Source organism: Pongo abelii, chromosome 15 (genome assembly GCF_028885655.2).
Source record: "Pongo abelii isolate AG06213 chromosome 15, NHGRI_mPonAbe1-v2.0_pri, whole genome shotgun sequence".
Classification (NCBI taxonomy): Eukaryota; Metazoa; Chordata; class Mammalia; order Primates; family Hominidae; genus Pongo; species Pongo abelii.
The window spans coordinates 105,143,974-105,164,440 of NC_072000.2; the positions used below are offsets into that span (position 1 = coordinate 105,143,974).

At 56.2% G+C, this 20,467-nt stretch overlaps 1 protein-coding gene across 1 annotated transcript; it reads left to right on the forward strand.

Moving 5' to 3' along the window:
- Window positions 1-7,829: 7,829 nt before the first annotated feature.
- On the forward strand, window positions 7,830-16,101 carry DLK1 (delta like non-canonical Notch ligand 1). Its single transcript, XM_002825114.5, has 5 exons — window positions 7,830-8,099; window positions 9,361-9,424; window positions 9,901-10,031; window positions 12,994-13,135; window positions 15,078-16,101. Exons 1-5 carry the CDS (start codon window positions 8,033-8,035, stop codon window positions 15,823-15,825), a joined length of 1,152 nt encoding a protein of 383 aa, XP_002825160.1. The 5' UTR covers window positions 7,830-8,032; the 3' UTR covers window positions 15,826-16,101.
- Window positions 16,102-20,467: the final 4,366 nt, after the last annotated feature.

Below are 20,467 nucleotides of genomic sequence, written 5' to 3' on the forward strand. Positions count from 1 at the left end.
TGAAGGTAGAGAGAGCTGGACCTTAGTGTGCACATCTGCAGGCGGACTGGCAGACCAGCATCCAGTGCAGGGAGAAGGAAGGAAGGAGAAAATGAAGGTGGGGAGAGGATGTGACCAGCCCAGGAGACAGTCCTGCTGTTTCCTCAAATTCTCTGAAGCAGTGAAGTGACAGCAGCCGCTGGGCTCCAACTTGACCTCTATTCTCGCGATGCAGTTTCTTCTGTTTTCAGTCTGTGGGCTTTTTGGCCAGACCTTGGAGAGACCCATTTAAATGAAGGAACCTGAGGGTTCCTCAAAGGACATTTTATGGTCGACTTTTGTAATCTTCCTGCCTGGGCACCACTCTCCAACGTTCTAGTCTTGCTCTGCCAATTCCTTGCTCTGTGACCCATGGAGAATTGCTCAGCCTCTCTGCGCTCCAGCATCCAGCTCTCTGGCTGAGAGGAGAGCCCCCACTGCTAGAGGGGGAGGAGAAACACACACACCTGGGCAGGGATCAAACTAAGGCTCATTACAAACAGAGCAAACTTGAATTTGGGTACTAAGCAACCCCGGGTGGCGTGAGGCGGCGAGGGGGTGAGGGGAATGGGGTTCCACTCACACTGGGCATCCCCTGCGCTTCGTCCCTAGCTGGATCCTGGCTGCAGACAGCCAGGTTGGGCCTCTGGAGGTGCAGTGTTGCCATAGGAACAGGCTCATGGAGAGCGTCTCAGAGGAACCAGGTGCTTGCGGGTGGTGGGCAGGGGCAGGGGCAGGTGGTATAGCAGGGGGTGCTGGAGATGGTCTCGACACAGCTGCTCCCCACATTCCTAGTGAAGGAACTGAGGGCTCTGGTGGGGAAAGAACCAGGTGGAGGCATCGCTGCAACCCTGAGGGCTCTCCTGTTTGCAAGTCCAAGGGGGTCAGTAACCCCCTGGAACCCAGAGATCAGAGGTGGCAAGAGGACGGGTGGTTGGGGAGGGCCACCAGGCCGTGGACAGTTGCTAGGACACAGGATCTTTCCGAGGGGCCCATGGTAACCTTCAGAGAACACTTTGTGCCTCATTCATTTATTCATTAATTCACTTAATCCATAAACACCTCGAGGGCAGTGCCGCAGGCCTCTGGCTGCGGGGTGCCTGGCTGAGCAAGAAGCATCTGGCCTTGCTGGGGTCAGACACACGTGCAAAATCCATTAACACCAGGCAGGCAGACGTGTTCAGGGCTGAGATGATGCCCAGCGTGGCTGGGAGGGCCAGGACCCTCGGTGGGCGGGTGAGTGGGCGGGAGCCAGGGGACTTGGTAGGCATGGGATTGGGGGAAAGGCCTTGGAGAAGGAGGTGAGACAGGAACAAACCTCTGTCCCTCTCACCTCCCACCTGTGCCTGCCCCCTCCTTGGGGACTGGGCAATGTCTTCCTTCGCAGGAAATCCGTAACGCCTTGAACACAGTAGGATACCAAAAACTTTTTTTAAAAAAATATAATTGAATGAAAATGCTAATGCTTTCTTATAAATAAGAGAATAAATATAGTATGGGAACATCTTAAATTCTTCGAGAGCTGTGTGTTTTCACATCCCTAAACTTGACAGAGCTGCCTGCCAACAGGTGTGGAGGGCTGTGCCGCGCCGCTCATCCTCCCTTTTACAGGCGCAGCGCACAGTGAGGTTATGATTCCGCTACAGTCACCCCACAAACTCTTAAGCAGGGGCTGGGATGAGGGCTCTCCCCAGGGGATCCGGGCTTGAGAAAACGATTTCTTCTGTGGCTAAAGGAAGTGTCCTGTTTATATGTCCTCACAGGGCGTGTTGCCTGTGCCTCTGAAGGTCTCCACGAGCTGGGCCCTACTGGGGAGGTAGGTGGTGGGGGCTGGTGCCCCACTGGACGGGAGGGGTCGGGTGGCCCAGCCTGATTCCCAAGACTTAGCATCAAGTCTGGGCATGACATGTGCGAAGGTCGACTCTGGTATGACAAAAGAGGGCTTCTTGTTCCGTGGACTGTTTGCCAGGGCAAAGGAGGCTGCAGAATGTTTGAGAATAGTTAAGAGATTTATGTCCGAAATGTTGAAAGTTTTGCAACATTCTGCCTCATTCTTCACCATGCTAACTTTGCCCTCACTAACAGAACAGCCAACGCTTTCTCGCCATCTCATGTGCGCACATACACACACTCATGTCTCATTCACACATCTGTGACTGTACGGCTCTTTCTGCCTGGAAGGGCCTCCCCATACCCTTCTGGAGAACTTCTGTGTACTCTGCACACGCAGCTGAGGACTAACCCTCTAAGAGATGCATGATCGCCCTTCCCGTGTGTGGCCAGTCCCAGTATCCACGACCCTGCATCTCAGAGGGTGTCTAAGCACTGGGTCCGCACTTGAACTCTCTGAGATGAGAAACCACCTTCAAATCCATCACTGCACCCCTCCTCCAGGGACCCCGCCGGGCCTCGGCACCCAGTAGGAGCTCAGTCAATACCAGGCAGATGAAAGGCTACATTTAAAGAGGTGAGCCTCTGTTTTATGGAAAATTAACTTCTGGCAATTTTTGATGAATGAAGAATTCCTGCATTTTTGGCCAAAGCCTGCGTGGACAAGCTGAGTGATGAAAAGGCTCCTTTTTCCTCCGGCCCCTGACTTCCTCCCTCCTGAGTGGGAGTGAGTCTATCTACAAGCTCTGGGGTGGGGGGTGGGGAGTTGTTATTAACCCCTCCAAGCCCCCGGGAGCGCCCCACGCACAGCATGACTCAGTGGTGCTCTTTAAGAGGATCATGTGATTGATGATGCGGACAATTACACTGTGGACTTACATCCCTGTTGATTCCAATGGCAAGAAACGAGAAGTCTGTTTTTAAATCCTATCAGCAATGACGAGAAATTGGTTCTGTCTGGGGGAGAGGTGAGACCCCACAGAAGCCAACTCTAAATATAGACCCAAACCAACGATTCCCCTCTGCACCCCAGCTCTCTGGTATTTTTCCTTCCCAGAAGCTTGCTGTGGGGCCTGGCGGAGTCATACGCAGGCCTGTTTCGGGGACTCGGGGATACGGGCTGGCTCTGCGCCCCCACCCACAGCACCCTGCCGCCCTGGAGAACCCTGGAGTGGGCCTGGAACTGTCATACGCCTCTTCAGGCCCCGAGCACAAGGCCAGGCTCAGCATGTGTCCCTCTGCAGCCGTACTCCCAGCTCGGCTGAGCACGATGCCACTTCACACTGAAGACCTTTTCTCTGATTAAACTTGAAACCAAAGCTTCATGTTCTGGAAAATGTACCAGGGTATGTCTTTCATTTCCCTCCACCCTCTGCCCCCAGGTCCCCTCTCCTCGGCAGAAGAAAAGAGAATTTTTCTCCAAAGATGAGCTTTAGGTTTGGAAAAATACTCCGAAAGGTGGCAGCTGCGTGTCTCCTTGGTGTTTGCATGAAACCCTCACAGCCTCCTAGGTTGTGAAGCTTCCCCCTCCCACCCAAAGAGGGGAGGGCAGGCTTCTGGGGGAGCCCACTTTCCTCCAGGCTCCATGCACTCTGACCACCCCGCTGGGCTGGGCAGAGATCCTTGCACTGGGATTTTGAGTAGACCCGGGTTCAAATCCCAGCTCTGCTACTCGTTAGCCATGCACCTCTCTTGGGGTCCCTCCCCCACCCTCAGTGTGCTCATCCACTGCCCAGTGGACTCTGGGCAGTCCCCACCTAGCCCAGGCTGTGAGGAGGCTCTGATGAGACAGGGTTAAATTAGAGTCTAAATCCAAGGGAGAAGTGAGGGAGATGCAGAAAGGGCAATGCCTGCTTGCCTGTAAGCCCTCAACCCAGGGATGGTGGCTTCTTGGCGGGGGAGCCTCCTGCCCAGCTGTCTCCTGGATGTTCTGGTTCTAGGACTCTAACTAGGCCACCCGAGTCTCTGGGCACTGGTCCTTGCCTTGGTCAGTCCCTTGGGGAGGAAGAGCAGGCAGATCTGGTGGAGCCCACCCTCCTTCTCTCTTGGAGGGATGATGGAGAACGTTGGGTGTGGGGACAGGGGACAAAGGCACCTCTTGTCTGTAGGATGCCCACTAGGACTGGATCAGTGGGGGCTCAGATCCCCCCACCCCGGCAAAAAAAAAAAACAAAAAACAAAAACAACCTAGTCTAGGCAGAAGCAAAGCCTCAAGGCATGGAGATCCCCACCGAGGCTGTGGGGGTGGTGTGCAGAGCAGAACATGAAGGTGGGGTGAAGCCCCCTCGCCGGCCACCCCTGCTTTTGCCCTCCCACCCCTGTTGGTGCCCAGGACTAGTGAGTCTCAGAGGCCCCTCTAGCTCCACCCAGCTGAGCTGCCCTGATCAGTGTTTCTGCCTTTAATCAGGGGCGAAGTGGTCTGGGGCTGGCTGGAGGAGGAGTTAGTGTTTAGAAAAGGAGGAGGGGGAGCAGACAGGAGGGGAGAGCAGAGGAGCGGGGAGGAAAAATGGCTGGAGGCAATACTTCTTTCCTTCCCTCGGAAAACTTTCACTCATCACCAGCTCCTCTGCTGCCCCAGCAAAGCCCAGCAACACTACCTCCTGACAGGTTCCCCTTGCTTTCGGCTCTGGCCTGCAGGGCGTGGGGCCATAGGCAGAGCCTTCGGCTTGGCTACAGGGAGGGAGTCCAGCTCATGCATCTCAATCTGGCCCCAGAGTTGGCAGGTCCAGTCCCTGCAACCTGTGTAGACCGCCTGCCACTCCATGCTATGAGGATCTGCGGGCTGCTGGCCTCATCTCTGTAATCCTGGGGGCCTGTACACGCAGCATGGCTCTCGAGAGAAGAGGAGCAGGGAGGAGAGGAAGGATGTGCAGATAGAGGAGGGGGCGTCCAGCTCCTCCAGCCTGCCGATCCGCAGCCCCCAGGGTCTGCTTGCAAACAGCAGACTGTACCGCTTCTCCCCAAGGGACTACATTGGCATTTTCGCGCCTTCTGTGCAGACTTAAAGTCTGTGACAGTCACCAACCTCCCCTCCCCACCACTCCTAAGCTACCCTTTCTCAGTGTCTGCTTGCTGAAAAGAAAGCTCCGGCTTCCTGAATTTACAAACGCTTTATTAAGATTAGAGCAAGCCAACAGAAATCTTCCTGGCTTGTAGGTCCTGTGAGACAGGAAAGTCCCCTCCCGTCCCTCAAGTGTCCCTGCAGGGGGCTCTTGAAGAGGACTCGGGTCCAGTGGAGCCTGGGCGCCCCCCTTGGAGATCCTCTAGCTGGCGGGGGTAAATGCTCTGGGGTGCAGCTGTTGGAGGAATGGCTGGAAGGGGTTGTGACCAGGCCCTGTCAGCACAGTGCTTTTCTGCTTACAAAAACCGGAGTTCCTTTCAGAGACAGGTGGGACATCCCTGTTCATGGGCTAAGAAACAAGGCTCACAGATGGAAGAGACTGGCCCAGGGCCCAGGGCCCTTGGTGGGCATGAAATGGAGATAAGATTAGAGAGCAGGTGCCCCCCAAGCCAAGGCAGTGCCCTTTCAGCGTAAGCCTGTGACATTTTGACAGACTCCCTTGGGCGAGAATACCCTCCTCTGGCCTCCCTCCCTTTCCTAAACTGGGGAGGGCTGTGGTGGGGCCGGGGTCGGGGGTGGGGAGGGGGAAGAACCTGGATGGGGAAGGGAGGAGTCTAGGTGTGCTTGGGGGTGGGGACACTGGGGCCCCCTAAGTGCTCCATGCAGTCCAGGGATTCTCCTCTCTGCGGGACTTTGGCAAGAGCCTGGGAGGCCCTCGCCCCAGGGCTACCCAGCCCTGAGATCCTCTGCCCCTCCTTGGCTTGTGGCTGAGAACTCAGCTCTTCCAGGTCGGCCTGCTGGTGGGATAATTTTGGAGGTTGAAGTCAGGGGCCTCGAAGGGAGGGAAGAGAGGAACCCTGGTCAGGAAGACCTTGGTGATCACCATGCAGTGGACATTGGCACTTCCAGGGTTGGGCCTGTCAGCCAGACACTCTCGTTCTAGGCCAAGGGCCTTGGGCAAAGGACCTTCCATCACTGAAGTTGGTTTCTTGACTTGAGGAAAGAGTCCACGGAAGAGAGTACGGTCACAGGAATGCAAGGGCATGTGGCAGGCACACAGTGGGCACCCCAACTACTCCCTACAGCCTGTCCCCAAAGCCATTCCCAGCAGCCCCTACCTATCTGGGCATTCTGCAGGTAACATCAGGGAAGGGACACCTTCCACCAGGGGCTGGGAGTTTCCCTCCAGCCTCCTTGGAGCCAGCCCAGAGCAGCTCTGATCGCTGTCCATCCCTGTACCCATCCCGAGTGCCTTACTGGAGCACTGACTTAGGGGTGGTGGGCCTGGGGATGCCCCTGGGCCTGCCTTCCCACATCTATGGCTAGGATGGGAAATGTGTGCTCAGACCTGCCAGGGCTGGACTAGAGGGCCAGGAGGTCAAAGCATCCAGCCTCCAGGTTCACAGTGGCGAGATCACACCCCCCTGCGGCACTGCCAGGAAGGGGAGGCCGCGAGCTGGGTGGGCACCCACTCCCTGCATCTAGGATATGCATGCAAATTAATATATGCAAATTAAGTATCCTAAACGACCCACCCAAAGATTGGGACGCCTGGGACTCTTCCCCCAGGAGGTGAAATATCTTTAATCCCCTCCTACCCCTCTCCCTCCCTATCTTTCTGAGCCTCCCCCATCCAGACTGGGTGCAGGGGTGCAGAGCTTTCCTCTCCAGCAGGGCTCTAAGCCTAGGCTGGGGGCAATGGGGAGGAGGGGTGCCTGAGGAGCACTCCCTCTCCCTGGGAGCTCTGCAGAGGAAGAGGGTCTCTGGCAATCAGTGTCCTCTACCTCCACCTCTCCGGCGGGTGAACCCTCAGAGAAGGTCTCCCAGTGAGTCTGGAATAGGTGCCGAGTGCCTGGAGTGCTATTGTGTGTATGTGAGAGCACATTGGTGAGGCTGCCCACGCATGCCACTGTGGACAAAGACAGATGCGATCGTGTGTGTGTTGGGGACTGCGTATATGTTTTTGTCAGTGTGTGTGACCACGAGTCAGCTGGGTATGTGTGCTTGTGGGTATCAGGTGCGTGGCTGTGCGCACATGTGTGCGTTAAGAGTCGGTGCATTTGTGTTTCAGCGCGGCTAAGGCCCTGACTGAGATGCTGTGTGTGCGGGGGTGGATGTGACTGAATGCGGGCACGGGTGTCCGTCTGTTTATACGTGTGTTTGCGTGTTTGGGTGTGCAGGTGGCTCTGCGTAAGCGTCTGTGTGCAGGGGGTCGGCACATAGGGGAGGATGCCCATGGTTGGGTAACCGCAGGTCCGCTTGACCCTCTGACACCCAAGACTGTGTCTATACGGCGTCTGGGCTACAGTGTGTTTGAGTTGCCGTGTGCGTTTCCGTTGCGGGGTGTGGGTTGCCACCGGGCAACTGCATTTTTCTGCGTCTTCATGGCCAGGGGTACACGGGGCGTCGGGGTTTTCCTGGGGGTTTTTCTGTGTGCGTGTGTAATTATGTGTTTAGTTCACATCTTCATAGTGCGCCTTTGTGTTTTCCTGGGTATCTAACCATTGCACGTGTGCCCGGGACGTCAGCGATAAGTGTTTCGGTGTTCCTGCGTGCGGATTTGTGCTCTCCTGGGAGGTCTGCGGCCCAGGTTCGATTCCTGCGACTTGTCCTAGGCGGGCCTGTATGTGCGCGGCGGCCGCGTGCTGTACTGTGTGAGGGAACGTGTGCCAAACGCTCGCGGGATACCTGTGCCCGTCTAGCCAAGAGTGCACTCGTGTGCGCGAGCGGGCTTCCGGGACGCTGCAGTGGTCGGGGGCGGCCCTGCGAGGGGAGGGGGTCACCGGGACTGGCCGGCGCCGGCCCCGTGCGCACGGAGGCGGGGGCGGGGGGCGGGGGCCGCGGGGGGGGAGGCGGTAAGAAAAGGGCGGCGCGCGCGGCGGCGGCGGCAGCTCCCCGGCAGCGGCGGTGGAGAGCGCAGCGCGCAGCCCGGTGCAGCCCTGGCTTTCCCCTCGCTGCGCGCCCGCGCCCCCTTTCGCGTCCGCAACCAGAAGCCCAGTGCGGCGCCAGGAGCCGGACCCGCGCCCGCACCGCTCCCGGGACCGCGACCCCGGCCGCCCAGAGATGACCGCGACCGAAGCCCTCCTGCGCGTCCTCTTGCTCCTGCTGGCTTTCGGCCACAGCACCTATGGTGAGTCCCCCGGCGGCCCGGCTCGCGCCCCCTCTGGGGAAGCCTGCGAAGCCCCGCCGGCCGCCCGGTGCCCCGCACGCCCCGTCTCGTGCGCCCCAACTCCGCCCGTCCCGCCTAGCCCTAAGCCCCGCGCTGTGCCTGTCTCGCCCTACCCACCACGCTCGCATGCCAAGGCCCGTCCCAGGGGTCCCAGGGCGTAGGGGATGTGTGAGACCCCCCAGCCCCTTCCCGCCCTGCAGAAGTGGCGCCAGAGGGGTGTCGGTGCGCTGAGCAAGGAGATACGGAAAAATGAGGTGCTGTTGTGGAGTCTTCTATGAAAATACTCTGGGGTGCAACTTTGGGGTGTCCCTGTGTGAGCGTTCTGGAACAGGTCTCGGAGCGAGGGTGGGGGGCGACTTTGCCGTCTTAGCCCGCAATTCCCAGAGAAGCCCAGCCTGAGCCCTTCCTGCGTGGCGCGTTTCTGTAGGTGAGGGGCTGCGACACTTCTGTCTGCAGCGGCCATCTGTCTCTGACAGCGAGAGAGTTGCCCCCTTCCCGCAGCGCCCCCCCACTCATTGCACCAGTGGTTGTGAGGGGGCTGTCTAGAAAGCTGGGGAGCTGGTTGAGTAAATGCACACAGTAGGTGCCTATTAAAGTGTCAGAATCTCTAAGCAGTGTTGTTGCAACCTCAGCCCGCTAAGCAAAACCCTGTGTCGTCATCGTTTTTTTAATGCGAAGAGTCTGGGGTAGGGGAAAAGGGGAAGATTTGCCCTGGGTGCCCGGCTTAATAGGGATGAACCTTAAAAAGAATGCAGACGCCTTACTGGGGAGCCCACCAGGTGAACCTGTCTGGGCTTTCCCGGAGCTAAACACCTCAAAATCTGCTCCCCTTTTCAGCTCAGGTTGCAAAAGTGACGGTCAGGCTGCATGCCCAGGGCTCAACATATTTCCCTCCATGGTCCCCGTCCCCGCTGTTAGGAGGACTTGAGGTGTCGTATTTGCTTTTGGGAGTCGGGGGAGAAGGTGTTTCTCCTGCTCCTAAGAACTAGGGAGAGTGTACTGTGGTCATTTCATTGCTGGGAACGTGGCAGAGATGTTTTTCCTGAGTGCACTGAGCCCCATCCATGCTCGGATAGGAAGTGCCTACTGTGTGCCAGGCTGGTAGGACCCAAGAGGGCTGTTGGTGCCTTCGAGGGCAGTGGTGGGCTGTGTGGGCAAAGACAGCCTTTGCCTTGGCCTGGGGCCTGGTGGGGTGAATTGTATAACCTTTCTTGTACCTCAGGGGCTGAATGCTTCCCGGCCTGCAACCCCCAAAATGGATTCTGCGAGGATGACAATGTTTGCAGGTAATGGAGTGGCTCCTCAGAGGCAGCTTGTGGGGGCCACGCAGAAGCCTGGGGAGTCATGAAGTCACGCAGAAAAAATAGGGGGCTTGGCCACTGCGCTGCGGCAAACAGCTTCCGGGCCCCTGCAGAAAACTGGTGGGGCGAGCGGGGGAGATGAGGGCGGGGGTGGGGGGGGCAGCCACAGCTCCTGTCTGCGTTCTCAGAGGTGGGGTGGCAGGTGGGACCACTGCAGGCCACTGCGGCAAAACGCAGCACTCCCCCGGGATCTCGGGGCCCCTCCAAGTCGGCCCCCTCAGCTTGGCATGTTTTCTCTTTAAGTTTTCCCATTCAGGTGGCTGGTGTTTACTTCCCAGGACCACTGGCTGCCACTGCGCAAAGACCCCCAAGGGTCCTTGGTTCCACAGAAAGCAGCCTGAGCTGCCTCTCTACCCCTGCCCTCTTCATATGTCCCCACCTTTCTCCCCCACCCCTTGCAGGTGCCAGCCTGGCTGGCAGGGTCCCCTGTGTGACCAGTGCATGACCTCTCCCGGCTGCCTTCACGGACTCTGTGAAGAACCCGGGCAGTGCATTTGCACCGACGGCTGGGACGGGGAACTCTGTGATAGAGGTTGGCACTTGCCTTTGTTCACCTCAGCCCTGCGTCCTTACCTGCCTGCCCTAGCCCCTACCACCTCCTCCCAGTCTCCTGTTGCTGGTGTTCCTCACTTCCTCATTCCTGCACACCTCGTGCCCTGTATTCTAAAGATCTGTTTATAAATTTCCTGCGGGTACCGAATGCCTCCTCAGAGATAGGGACTTTATTTTGCTCTTCTCTGCGCCATCAGCACCCAGCACCTAGAGGGAACATGGGGTGGGGGCCAGGGAGCTGCCTGTTGAATAAAGAGTCACAAAATACACATACAGCTGGGCTGGTGGGACCACAGACCCCAGGCCGCCTGTCCAGGTCATGGAAGCCCAGTGATGGACAGGGCTCTGGGGATCTCGGAGCTAAGACTCCCTAGAAAAGCACACGCAAGACCGTAAAGAGGCTGCAGACAAACAAATGGGGTGGGAGGTGGCTAGCACTGCTCAGTGGTTGAGGGGCAGGTGCTGAGCCAGGGCCAAGAAGACCGGCTGGGGGGCCTGGACTGAGTGGGTCAGGTATAGGGGGAGGCTGCAGTTGGGAAAAGCTGAGAAAGGGTTAAAGTGAAGATGGGTGTTATCTGTTGATTTCATTAATTTATGCAATCTTTGCCTCCATTACCCCAAGCAATTGAGAGTTGGCTGTCACTGCATTTTCAGGCTGCGAAATGTTCGTCTAAGCCCATTTTCATTTGGCAAAACCTGCCCTAACGTTCGAGCAAACTGAAGTCCACAAAAAAACTCCCAGCTGCGTAGCAGCCTGCCCTCAGGGCCTCTGTCCCTCAGTCCCCAACATTAGTAAAGACAGTACAGATAGGGAAACTGAGAATCAGAGAAGCACAAGTGTCTGCTAAGGGATATGAAAGAAGTTGGGCGAAAAGCCAGCTACAACCCTTTCCCCCAGCCCCAGAAAGAGAGTTAATTTTTATCTTCGATTGCATCTAACATCCTTCCTTAAGGAACACCTAAGAGCGTTTTGTTATGGCCCCTGCCCTGTACAGCCAGGGCAGCCGTGGTTCTGAAGCTGAGCTCCCTCCCACCCCGAATTGTCTCTGGTCCTTAATTCCAGCCCCCCCAGTACGGTGCAAGGTTTACCCGCAGCTGACTCATGCTCTGGCCAGCATCTCTGCTGCCCCTCACAGAAGCAGCGGCAGCAGCTCTGAGTCCTTTGGGGATCTGGGGGATTCCAGCAAAGCCACCATTTGGGATCAGGGTTAGGCTTTTAGCTTGGAGCCCATCTTTTTGGTATCTGAATGCAGTACACCCTTGCTGAAATTTTCCAGACAAATGCCTCCCTTCTCATGGGCCCTTGGTATGTCCCCTCCCCACCAAGTTGACAAAGGCAGCCAGCTTGGGGATGGCCAGAGAGTCTAGGGTCCCAGAGAAGACATAGCCCTCCCTCTCCCTTTTTGCCCATCTTTGAGGCTGTCGTGGCCACAGCTGCTGTCCCAGCAGAGACCCCCAAGCAGCCTTCCCCTCAGAGCAGCTTAATTCACCCCTGTCATGGGGTTGGAGGCTCAGGAGGGCTGATCCAGGATTGGCGTAGCAGGGAGAGCTGCAGGGACAAGCTGGGGGTGGTCGCCAGCTTTTTAGCTTAAATTTAAGATTCTGAGTGACAGGAGAGTCGGGTGCAGAGAATAAGGAGCCTGACGCGGAGGCGCCACGTGCTAATGCCTTGCTGGTGCCGTCCCGTAAAGATAAATCCTCTTTATGTGTCCTTGCACCAAGCCGGGCTTCCATGGAACACCACAGGGTAGTCCATCAACGCAGCGTTCAGGCTCTTCCTCCTTGATTGATTGCAGTCTCCCCTCCACGAGGGTGTGGGTCTCTCTGAGAGGGGGAAAAAAATATGCACATGTGTGGCCTCAGCACGGGGGATTCCCCCCCATCCCCACCAGCCTGCCTTAGCTTGCTGTGTCTCTCACTGGCCCTGGCTTTCTGTTTGGCAGGTGCAGCAGCTCAAATTATAGAAAATCAAAGCTGAGGAGTCCATCAGAGATTGGCCAGGGAAAGACCCTCTTTTTGTAACTAGGGAAACTGAGGCCCAGAATGGGGAGGAGCTGAACTCTGCTGCCCCATGGCGGCAGGCTGGATACAGGGCAGGACAGGGGTCCCTTCCTGGCCCCACTGGGGAGCTGGGGTCTTCATCGTCAGAGAGCCCCTGACGCAGGCCCTTGTGTTCAGCTCGTCCCTGGCTTGCTGAACCTGAATAATGAAGTGTGCGTGATGGAAGGTGTTAAAAGATGGTGGGAATATACCAGTGCTCATGGAAGCCTGTGCTGATAGGAGAGCGCTCAATAGTTCTAATTTCCCTGGCTTTAAAAGATGCAGCGTTTTTACCAGGGACCCCTTGAGTTCAGAGCCCGAGTGCAGAGAGACACCACAGGGACACGTGGTAGTGAGGGGGTTAACAGGTTTCTTGATTCCTGACTGAGGGGGGTCGTTACATCTCCATCCCCCCACTGCCCCTCTTTGATGGAAAAGTATGAAGAGCTGGTGGTTTTTCTGAGGGTTGGGCTGTATTCATCCCCCAGCTGGCCAGGACCCCTCCCCTAACAGGAGAGGGTGGAGGTGCAGTCTTGTCTGGTGGAGACGGGCCTTAGGGAATCTCAGCTAGGCACACTGTTGCAGGGAGGGGCATGATGTCCCCAGTGAATGTCACGGACATGTTGCTGGATATGGGGTGACCTGGTGCCAGGCAAAGGGAACAGCTATCCTGGCTTGAATATCAGTGGCCACGACTTTCTGATCTGCGACCTTAGTCAAGGAAACCCCTTCAGCTTCCTGAGCCTCAGCTTACTCACATGGGTTTTTTTGAGGGGGATCCCTACACCCTCTTACTCCAGACCCCACTTGGTGGCCATAGAGCCATTTTAAAGCCCACTGGGGTCTGCATCATGCTTGTATGGAGAGGAAGCTAAGTTCTCGTCTTCTCCGTCACCCTGCAGATGTTCGGGCCTGCTCCTCGACCCCCTGTGCCAACAACGGGACCTGCGTGAGCCTGGACGATGGCCTCTATGAATGCTCCTGTGCCCCCGGGTACTCGGGAAAGGACTGCCAGAAAAAGGACGGGCCCTGTGTGATCAATGGGTAAATATCCTTCCTATGTGTGATCTAATGCATGCTGCTTTTCATGCAGCCGCTAAAGACCCTTTCAGCCTAACCCTGTTGGACCTGTCGTCTGACAAAAGATGAAGTAAGCGCTCATCCTGGCAGCCCCGTAGGGGACCGCCCTGGATGGGGGTATTTACGGGGGAATGTGTCATTGCCATAATTTTTTCAAATGATCCTGAAGGCGATTTCATATTCCCCTGATGTTCTCAAGTCCCGATGCGTGTGAGTGACAGTCGATCGGAATGATGAACTGACACTCGGAGCTGCATAATTTTCTAAAGGCAACGTAATAAAAGATCGGAGCTCTGCGGGGCTGAGGCTGTTTGTGAAACCCACTTGCTGTATCTCAGGGGGTGGTTTTGGGGAACTGGTGGGCTCTGCAATTGGATTTTCTGGGATGTCTGTGGAGGGAGTTGCCAGGCTGAGAGGTGAAGAGATTGGGCTTCTGCCAGCACGAGAGGAGGTGGGCCAGCTGTCGGCTATCCTAAGTGGGGAAGGGGGCTTTGGGACTCCTGGGCAGCGGACGTAACAGACAGAGCGGCCACTGTCTTCACTTGGACCTCCCTGAACAATGCTTCCCAGCCGCTCAGCCGCTGTCCCCCCGTTATCTCTTTGGCGGCCCTGAGCCATCCCTCCTCCCTGTTGGATGTGGCTTAGGCTGAAGCCAAGGGAGATCTTGACAGAGGCAGGATCCGAATGTAAGAATCCAAACTTGAACCCAGTCCTGGGCCTGTAGTTGAGGGGCAGGGGTGTCCCTTTCCTCTGAAGAAACAGAAGCTAACATGCAAATAAGCTTATCTTGACCGGACATTGCAGGGTGGCACAGAGACCCCAGTAGTCTGTAAGAGCTGTAAGCAGACATTAACGGGGCTTCCAAAGATCATTCTTCAGACGGGGTCAGAGTGGGGGCTGGGGAAAACTGAACTCCATTTCTGCTTATTAGCAAGAAGGAGAAAAACAGAGCGAGACCTTTACAATATTTTGCTTTTCTCACTAATGAACTTAAACCAGTGTGTCAAAATAGAGCCTAAGGCCCTTGAAATTCCTTCAGAGCCCAGCTCCCGTGCAGCCACACCCTGAAGCAGCAATGCTGATTTCTTGTGTTTATTTGCCCCTTCTTCCCCGGAGTTTTGGCATTTATCAGATGACAAAGGGCTTGCTCGTTTAAAAGCACTTACATTAAATGCTCCTTGTACTCCACTTTGAGCAAACAGCTTTGGTTTGCAAGCTGCACTTGGGTGAATGGACCACTATTAAACAGCCTGGCACAGACACTGGCTTGTGCCAGCATAGACAGACCTTGTATTGCTTTCTCTTTGAGAGTCCCCAAGCGCTTCCTGCACAATAGCCTGTGGATCCACACCGCTAATAATGAGGGTTGGCAGCAACAGTGGACACAGCCATGAAGGACGACAGCGGGTCCCGGGATAGAGTGAGGGGCGCCCCTTACTTGGTTCTTCTGCCCCAGCAGCCCAGGGATGGAGCTAAGGGAAGGGGGCTTGCTCCAGTCCTGGGCTGTCACTGACTTTTCCTCTCCTAGCCTCAGTTTCCCCAGTTGGCTAGTGACTAACCAACAGTTCTCTGGTTGGAGAGGTGCAGTAAGAGGTGGGAGAGGACGTGGGCATCCTGGCATGGGAGGTCGGGTGTGTCCCAGGTTAGCATCGAGATGGGGGTGAGGTGGGCACCCACCCACCCCCAGAGCTGCTGGTGAGCTTCTTGCAGACAGGGGTCATGGCCCGGGGCGCCTCTCTGTGCCTCCCTGGCTGGCGTTCCCTCCCTCACTCCCTCATTCACCTGATGTGTTTTAAGCACCTGCCCCTTAGTCAGGCCAGGGACCTTCTGCCCTGAGCCCCGTGCCCTGCAGCGCTGTTGTAGCCCAGCCCCTGAGGCCATTTACTGTGTCCCCATTGTGTTGCAGCTCCCCCTGCCAGCACGGAGGCACCTGCGTGGACGATGAGGGCCGGGCCTCCCATGCCTCCTGCCTGTGCCCCCCCGGCTTCTCAGGCAATTTCTGCGAGATCGTGGCCAACAGCTGCACCCCCAACCCATGCGAGAACGACGGCGTCTGCACTGACATCGGGGGCGACTTCCGCTGCCGGTGCCCAGCCGGCTTCATCGACAAGACCTGCAGCCGCCCGGTGACCAACTGCGCCAGCAGCCCATGCCAGAATGGGGGCACCTGCCTGCAGCACACCCAGGTGAGCTACGAGTGTCTGTGCAAGCCCGAGTTCACAGGTCTCACCTGTGTCAAGAAGCGCGCGCTGAGCCCCCAGCAGGTCACCCGTCTGCCCAGCGGCTACGGGCTGGCCTACCGCCTGACCCCTGGGGTGCACGAGCTGCCGGTGCAGCAGCCCGAGCACCGCATCCTGAAGGTGTCTATGAAAGAGCTCAACAAGAATACCCCTCTCCTCACCGAGGGCCAGGCCATCTGCTTCACCATCCTGGGCGTGCTCACCAGCCTGGTGGTGCTGGGCACTGTGGGTATCGTCTTCCTCAACAAGTGCGAGACCTGGGTGTCCAACCTGCGCTACAACCACATGCTGCGGAAGAAGAAGAACCTGCTGCTTCAGTACAACAGCGGGGAAGACCTGGCCGTCAACATCATCTTCCCCGAGAAGATCGACATGACCACCTTCAGCAAGGAGGCTGGCGACGAGGAGATCTAAGCAGCATTCCCACAGCCCCCCCCTAGATTCTTGGAGTTCCGCAGAGCTTACTATACGCGGTCTGTCCTAATCTTTGTGGTGTTCGCTATCTCTTGTGTCAAATCTGGTGAACGCTACGCTTACATATATTGTCTTTGTGCTGCTGTGTGACAAACGCAATGCTAAAACAATCCTCTTTCTCTCTCTTAATGCATGATACAGAATAATAATAAGAATTTCATCTTTAAATGAGTAAGAGAAATAAGTATGTTATTCTAAACTCTAAACTTAAATGAAATTTCAAAAAAGACCAAAAAAAAACAAGGCAACAGAACCAGGGCTCAGTGCCGACGCCCCTCCCTGGGGGTCTCGGCCACAGGGTCCTCGTGAAACCGTTACGAGTGCTGTACATGACCACCCACTGTGCAAAGAGCTACGATTGCTTTCGTTCGTTAATTCTCACACACCACATCCGACTCGCACTCACATCCAGCTCAACATCGCTACCTTTAGATCTTTCCAATTGATTTGAGATTTAGCGGAGTGCAGCGGCTGTGTGTCAGTCAGAGAGAGCCCCAGGTTGGCTGCTGGGGGGCCGGGCCTCTGTCCCAGCCCTGCCACTAACTCGCTGTGTGATCCTTGGCGAGTCCCTATCCCAATCCTGGGCCCACTTTCTCGCCCCTCTCGAGGGAGGGGTTTGAACACCGACCATCACGGTCCTCTCTGGCTCTAAAACTCTGAATTAGGAACGAGGGGGTATGAACCAAAACACTTCCTGACCCCAACAATTGGGATCTGATGAAGACGAAATCTCATCCTGGGATCTGAAAGGTTTTGGCCTATCCTGGATGAACGCTTGATGTTGAAATTTATCCTAACTGCATTTCTCAAAGTGGGGAGCCTCCTGGCCCACTTCCCTTTTGGGAAAACATAGCCCCTTTGAGTCATAATGTGCCATCTGGAGTTGCCATTTAGGCAGCCAGCCCTCCCCCACCCCTCCTTGCCCACCCAGAACCCCAACACTATACCTGCCTCTACCCTATAGAGACATCCCTTGAGACTTGAATGTACTTTGAGCCGCAAGTGCCCCTGGCAGAATCTGAGCAGCAACACAGCCCTCACCAAGGTTTTCACAGGGATTAGTGGAAATTGTCACTTGTGGGGCGCTTACTAGTTTTGTGGCAAATGTGGTCCAAGACCTGGCCCACACAGCCATGGGTTTACATTTGTGTTGCTGAGTTAATAATCCTCAGATCTCAAAAGACCTAGCCAGCTTCTGAATTTTGAATTTGACTTTTTTTTTTTTTTTTTTAACAAAGAGCATCTATCTTTTTTGCAAAAATAGAAAGAAATGGGACAGAGCTCTGTTTAGCTTTTCAGCTTTTGGGGTTGGACAGCTAAACAGCCCTTGGGTACCAGATAGAAATATTTTGCTTCTTAGATTATTTGGATAAGAATCTATACTCTTAGCTTTATTGAGTATTGCCTGCCGTGTTTACCTTGCTCCAGGTGTTTATTTCTAAGTCATCATCACCTTCGTCATCTACAGTCACTCACATCAGTCACCCACACACAACTCACAGTCACCCATCCATTGGTCACCTGCGCCATCGTCATGACACAATATCGACCTCATCACCTCATCGTCCTCCAGCCACCACCCAAGCCTCCTCATCCTGACTCAAAGCCCGACCAGCACCTGCCCAAACTCCCAACACCCCACTCTCCCCACCAAGCCATTGGTCTCTTCACTCCCGGTCCTTTGTCATCCTGATTCCAAGCCCCGCCCTACCCTCACCGCCTCCTCTGCATCATCTGCATTCTGCAGAGCCCCTCCTACCCGCCTCTGTCCCCACCAGGCCCCTCCCTACCGTCAGCCCTGAGTCCCACAGCATGAGTCCCCAGCCCCTCCCAGCCTCACCCCTAAAACCCTGTCACCCCCCCGACCACCATCATCAATGCCAAGCCCCTTCCCCTTCTCCAGCTCCCGTCCCCCCATCCTTTCCCTCCTGTTAGCCTACCCCTCCTTTCCTATCACCCCCACCTTTCCCTTCCCGTTCTCCCCACCCTTCCCCTCCGATCCCACCACCCTTCCCTTCCGATCCCCATCATCCTTCCCCTCTGATCCCCCGCCCTTCCCCTCCTGTCCCCCCCAGCCCTCCCTTCCTATCACCCCCACCCTTCTCCTCCCTTCCCTCACCCCAAACCCCTGGGTCCTCCACCCCAATCTCTGACAACCGTCCCAAGTCCCTCTTCCTCCCCCACGAAGTCATTCATAAGTCACCATCTCATCTCATTTTGAGTTTGTTTTAAGAATTAAAAAAAATTAAAAAGACAAAAAAAAAGAATTGTTGGCATGTGTCAGGCGGGCGTCTGGTACCCCGCCTGGCCTCTCTCAGCGTGAGACCTGGACTGAGTCTGCTAACGATTCTGTTCCTCAGTTTCCCCAAATAGAAAATTCTAAGATTGGTGAGATGATCAAATTATCTATGTTTTCGGTCTTGATGCTATAGAGAATAGCCATGTTCCCCTGATAACAAGAAAAAGACGTCCCACGGTCGAGGTATCCTTGACCAACTCCCCATCCATTCATTTGTTCACCGTCCACAACTCATCTGATCAGGAAGCATTTCCAGGCACCTGCGGAGCACTAGGCAGTGTGCGGGAGCTGCAGGGCAGGCAGGATGAGGGGGCAGTCTGGAGGGGGGTGGACACACAGCTGTCCCCAGGGAGCCCAGCGCGGTGCCGGTCACATGCCGTGGGAGTGGAGGGTCCTGAGCAGACGCCTCCCTTGGAGAAGAGCCACCATCTCACCTTCCCACGCAACAAATTATCTATTACCAGCACGCGATGAGGCCGTCCCTCCCAAATTCCACAGTGCCAACCACTCGCACTACCCCCCCCCCGTGCCACAGGAGCAGTGTCAGCAGCCTCGCCACGGTCTTCACGTCATGCAGAAATGGTCATTCCATGTTCTATGGCCACCAGATTCTGCTGAGAGTGTCGGGATCCTTGACTGCCCAGCCACACCTTGTGTGTGTCTGGTGTAGTGTGTAGTTTACGAAACAAACGGAAAAGCTCAAAGACAGCGATCCAAGACATGATCAGCAATTCGGTCCCAAATTAGGAGAGGAGGAAGAGGAGTATCAATTTTGTCACCAAAATGTTAAAAAAAATGTCCTTGGCGCTCTTTTTAGCTTTCCCGTTTACTACCAGTCCAGACATGCAAAAAAACCTTGTTTATTGAAAAATAAACAACAAGGGCTAGACTTGTGTCTGCGTCTTTGATTTTGCGTGTGCCAGGCTACACTGGTCCCCTCCCATAGGGGCCTCAGGCCCCGGGCAGGGCGGGCAGGGGTTCATGCTTTCCAGGGCCCTGCTTTGGCCTAACACCCAGTACCTCTCACGTGGCCAGGAGGCCGCAGGGCTAAGGGGTGAGCCCGCCCAGGCCTGTGCACACCCCTTCTAGACCACACTCTTGGAACCTGGGAGTTTCCTGTCCAGAGGGTCCTGAGATGACCTCCAAGGCCCACATGGGCCTTGTCCCTGTCTGTTTCCCAAGGTGGCTCTTTGTGGGTGGCCTGGATGGAGCTGGGACATGAAGGTGACAGGTACAGGGAGGGGTTTCCATGTGGGAGCATGAGAGTTACCGTGCTCAGGGCCAGTTCCCCCCATGTTCCGAGGTCCAGCACAGAACTCAGGAGTCCAAGTCTCCCACGCTGGTGTGGGGCCTTCCGGGGCTTAGTGAAGGGGCAGTCGCTCAAGAGAGGGGCTAGGACACAGTCTATGTGCTACTTAGTGAGGGGGACTTGCAGCCTTTCAACACTTCCCATGGCAGGTGGACGGGCTTCCCTGGGCTCCTCAGGCAGGCCCTGCGCATCCCTCCCAGGCCCAGCCCCGGCCACACGCAAGTGCGCTCAGCACGGGATTCCAGTCCCAGAATGCCAGAGCAAGAGTGCCCAGCTGAACCCAGGACAGAGGAGCCCAGGTCTTATTCCTTGGCCCTGGTGGCCTGGGAGGCAGCTCTTGGTTTGGGTCCCCTCTCCCCTTCCCCAGGGCCCGTCCTTCTTCTCTCAGACTCTCCCTGGCCAGGCTGCTACCACCCCTTCCAGCTCTCCAACCCCAGGTCCTGGGATCCCCTGATACCCGTCTCCTCCCTCGGCCACCACAGCAGCCATGGTTCTGCCTCCTCCCCATCTCCTTCCGCCCTCAGCCCTCACAGCTGGGGCTCAGGCCCACTCAGTCCCTTGGTGTCCCTCTGGTCTCCCCACCCAAGGTCCTCTCTGGCTCTAAAACCCTGAATTAGGAACCAGGAGGTATGACCCAAAACACTTCCTGGCCCCCAAAATGAGGACTGATGAAGACGAAGTCTCATCCCGGGATCCGAAAGGTTTGGCCTCTCCTGGATGAACACTGGACATTGAAATTCATCCTAACTGCATTTCTCAAAGCGGGGGGCTTCCTGGCCCACCTCCTGTTTCAGAAAAATCAGCCCATTTGAGTCATAATGTGCCATCTGGAGTTGCCACTTAGGCAGTCAGCCCCATAGCCCTCGATCTCACCCACCTACCCTCACCCACCCGGGGCCCCGACTCCACACCTGCCTCCTGCCCTCAATGCGGCAGAGCACACAAGACGGACAGGCAGGGGCTAAACGCCAGAC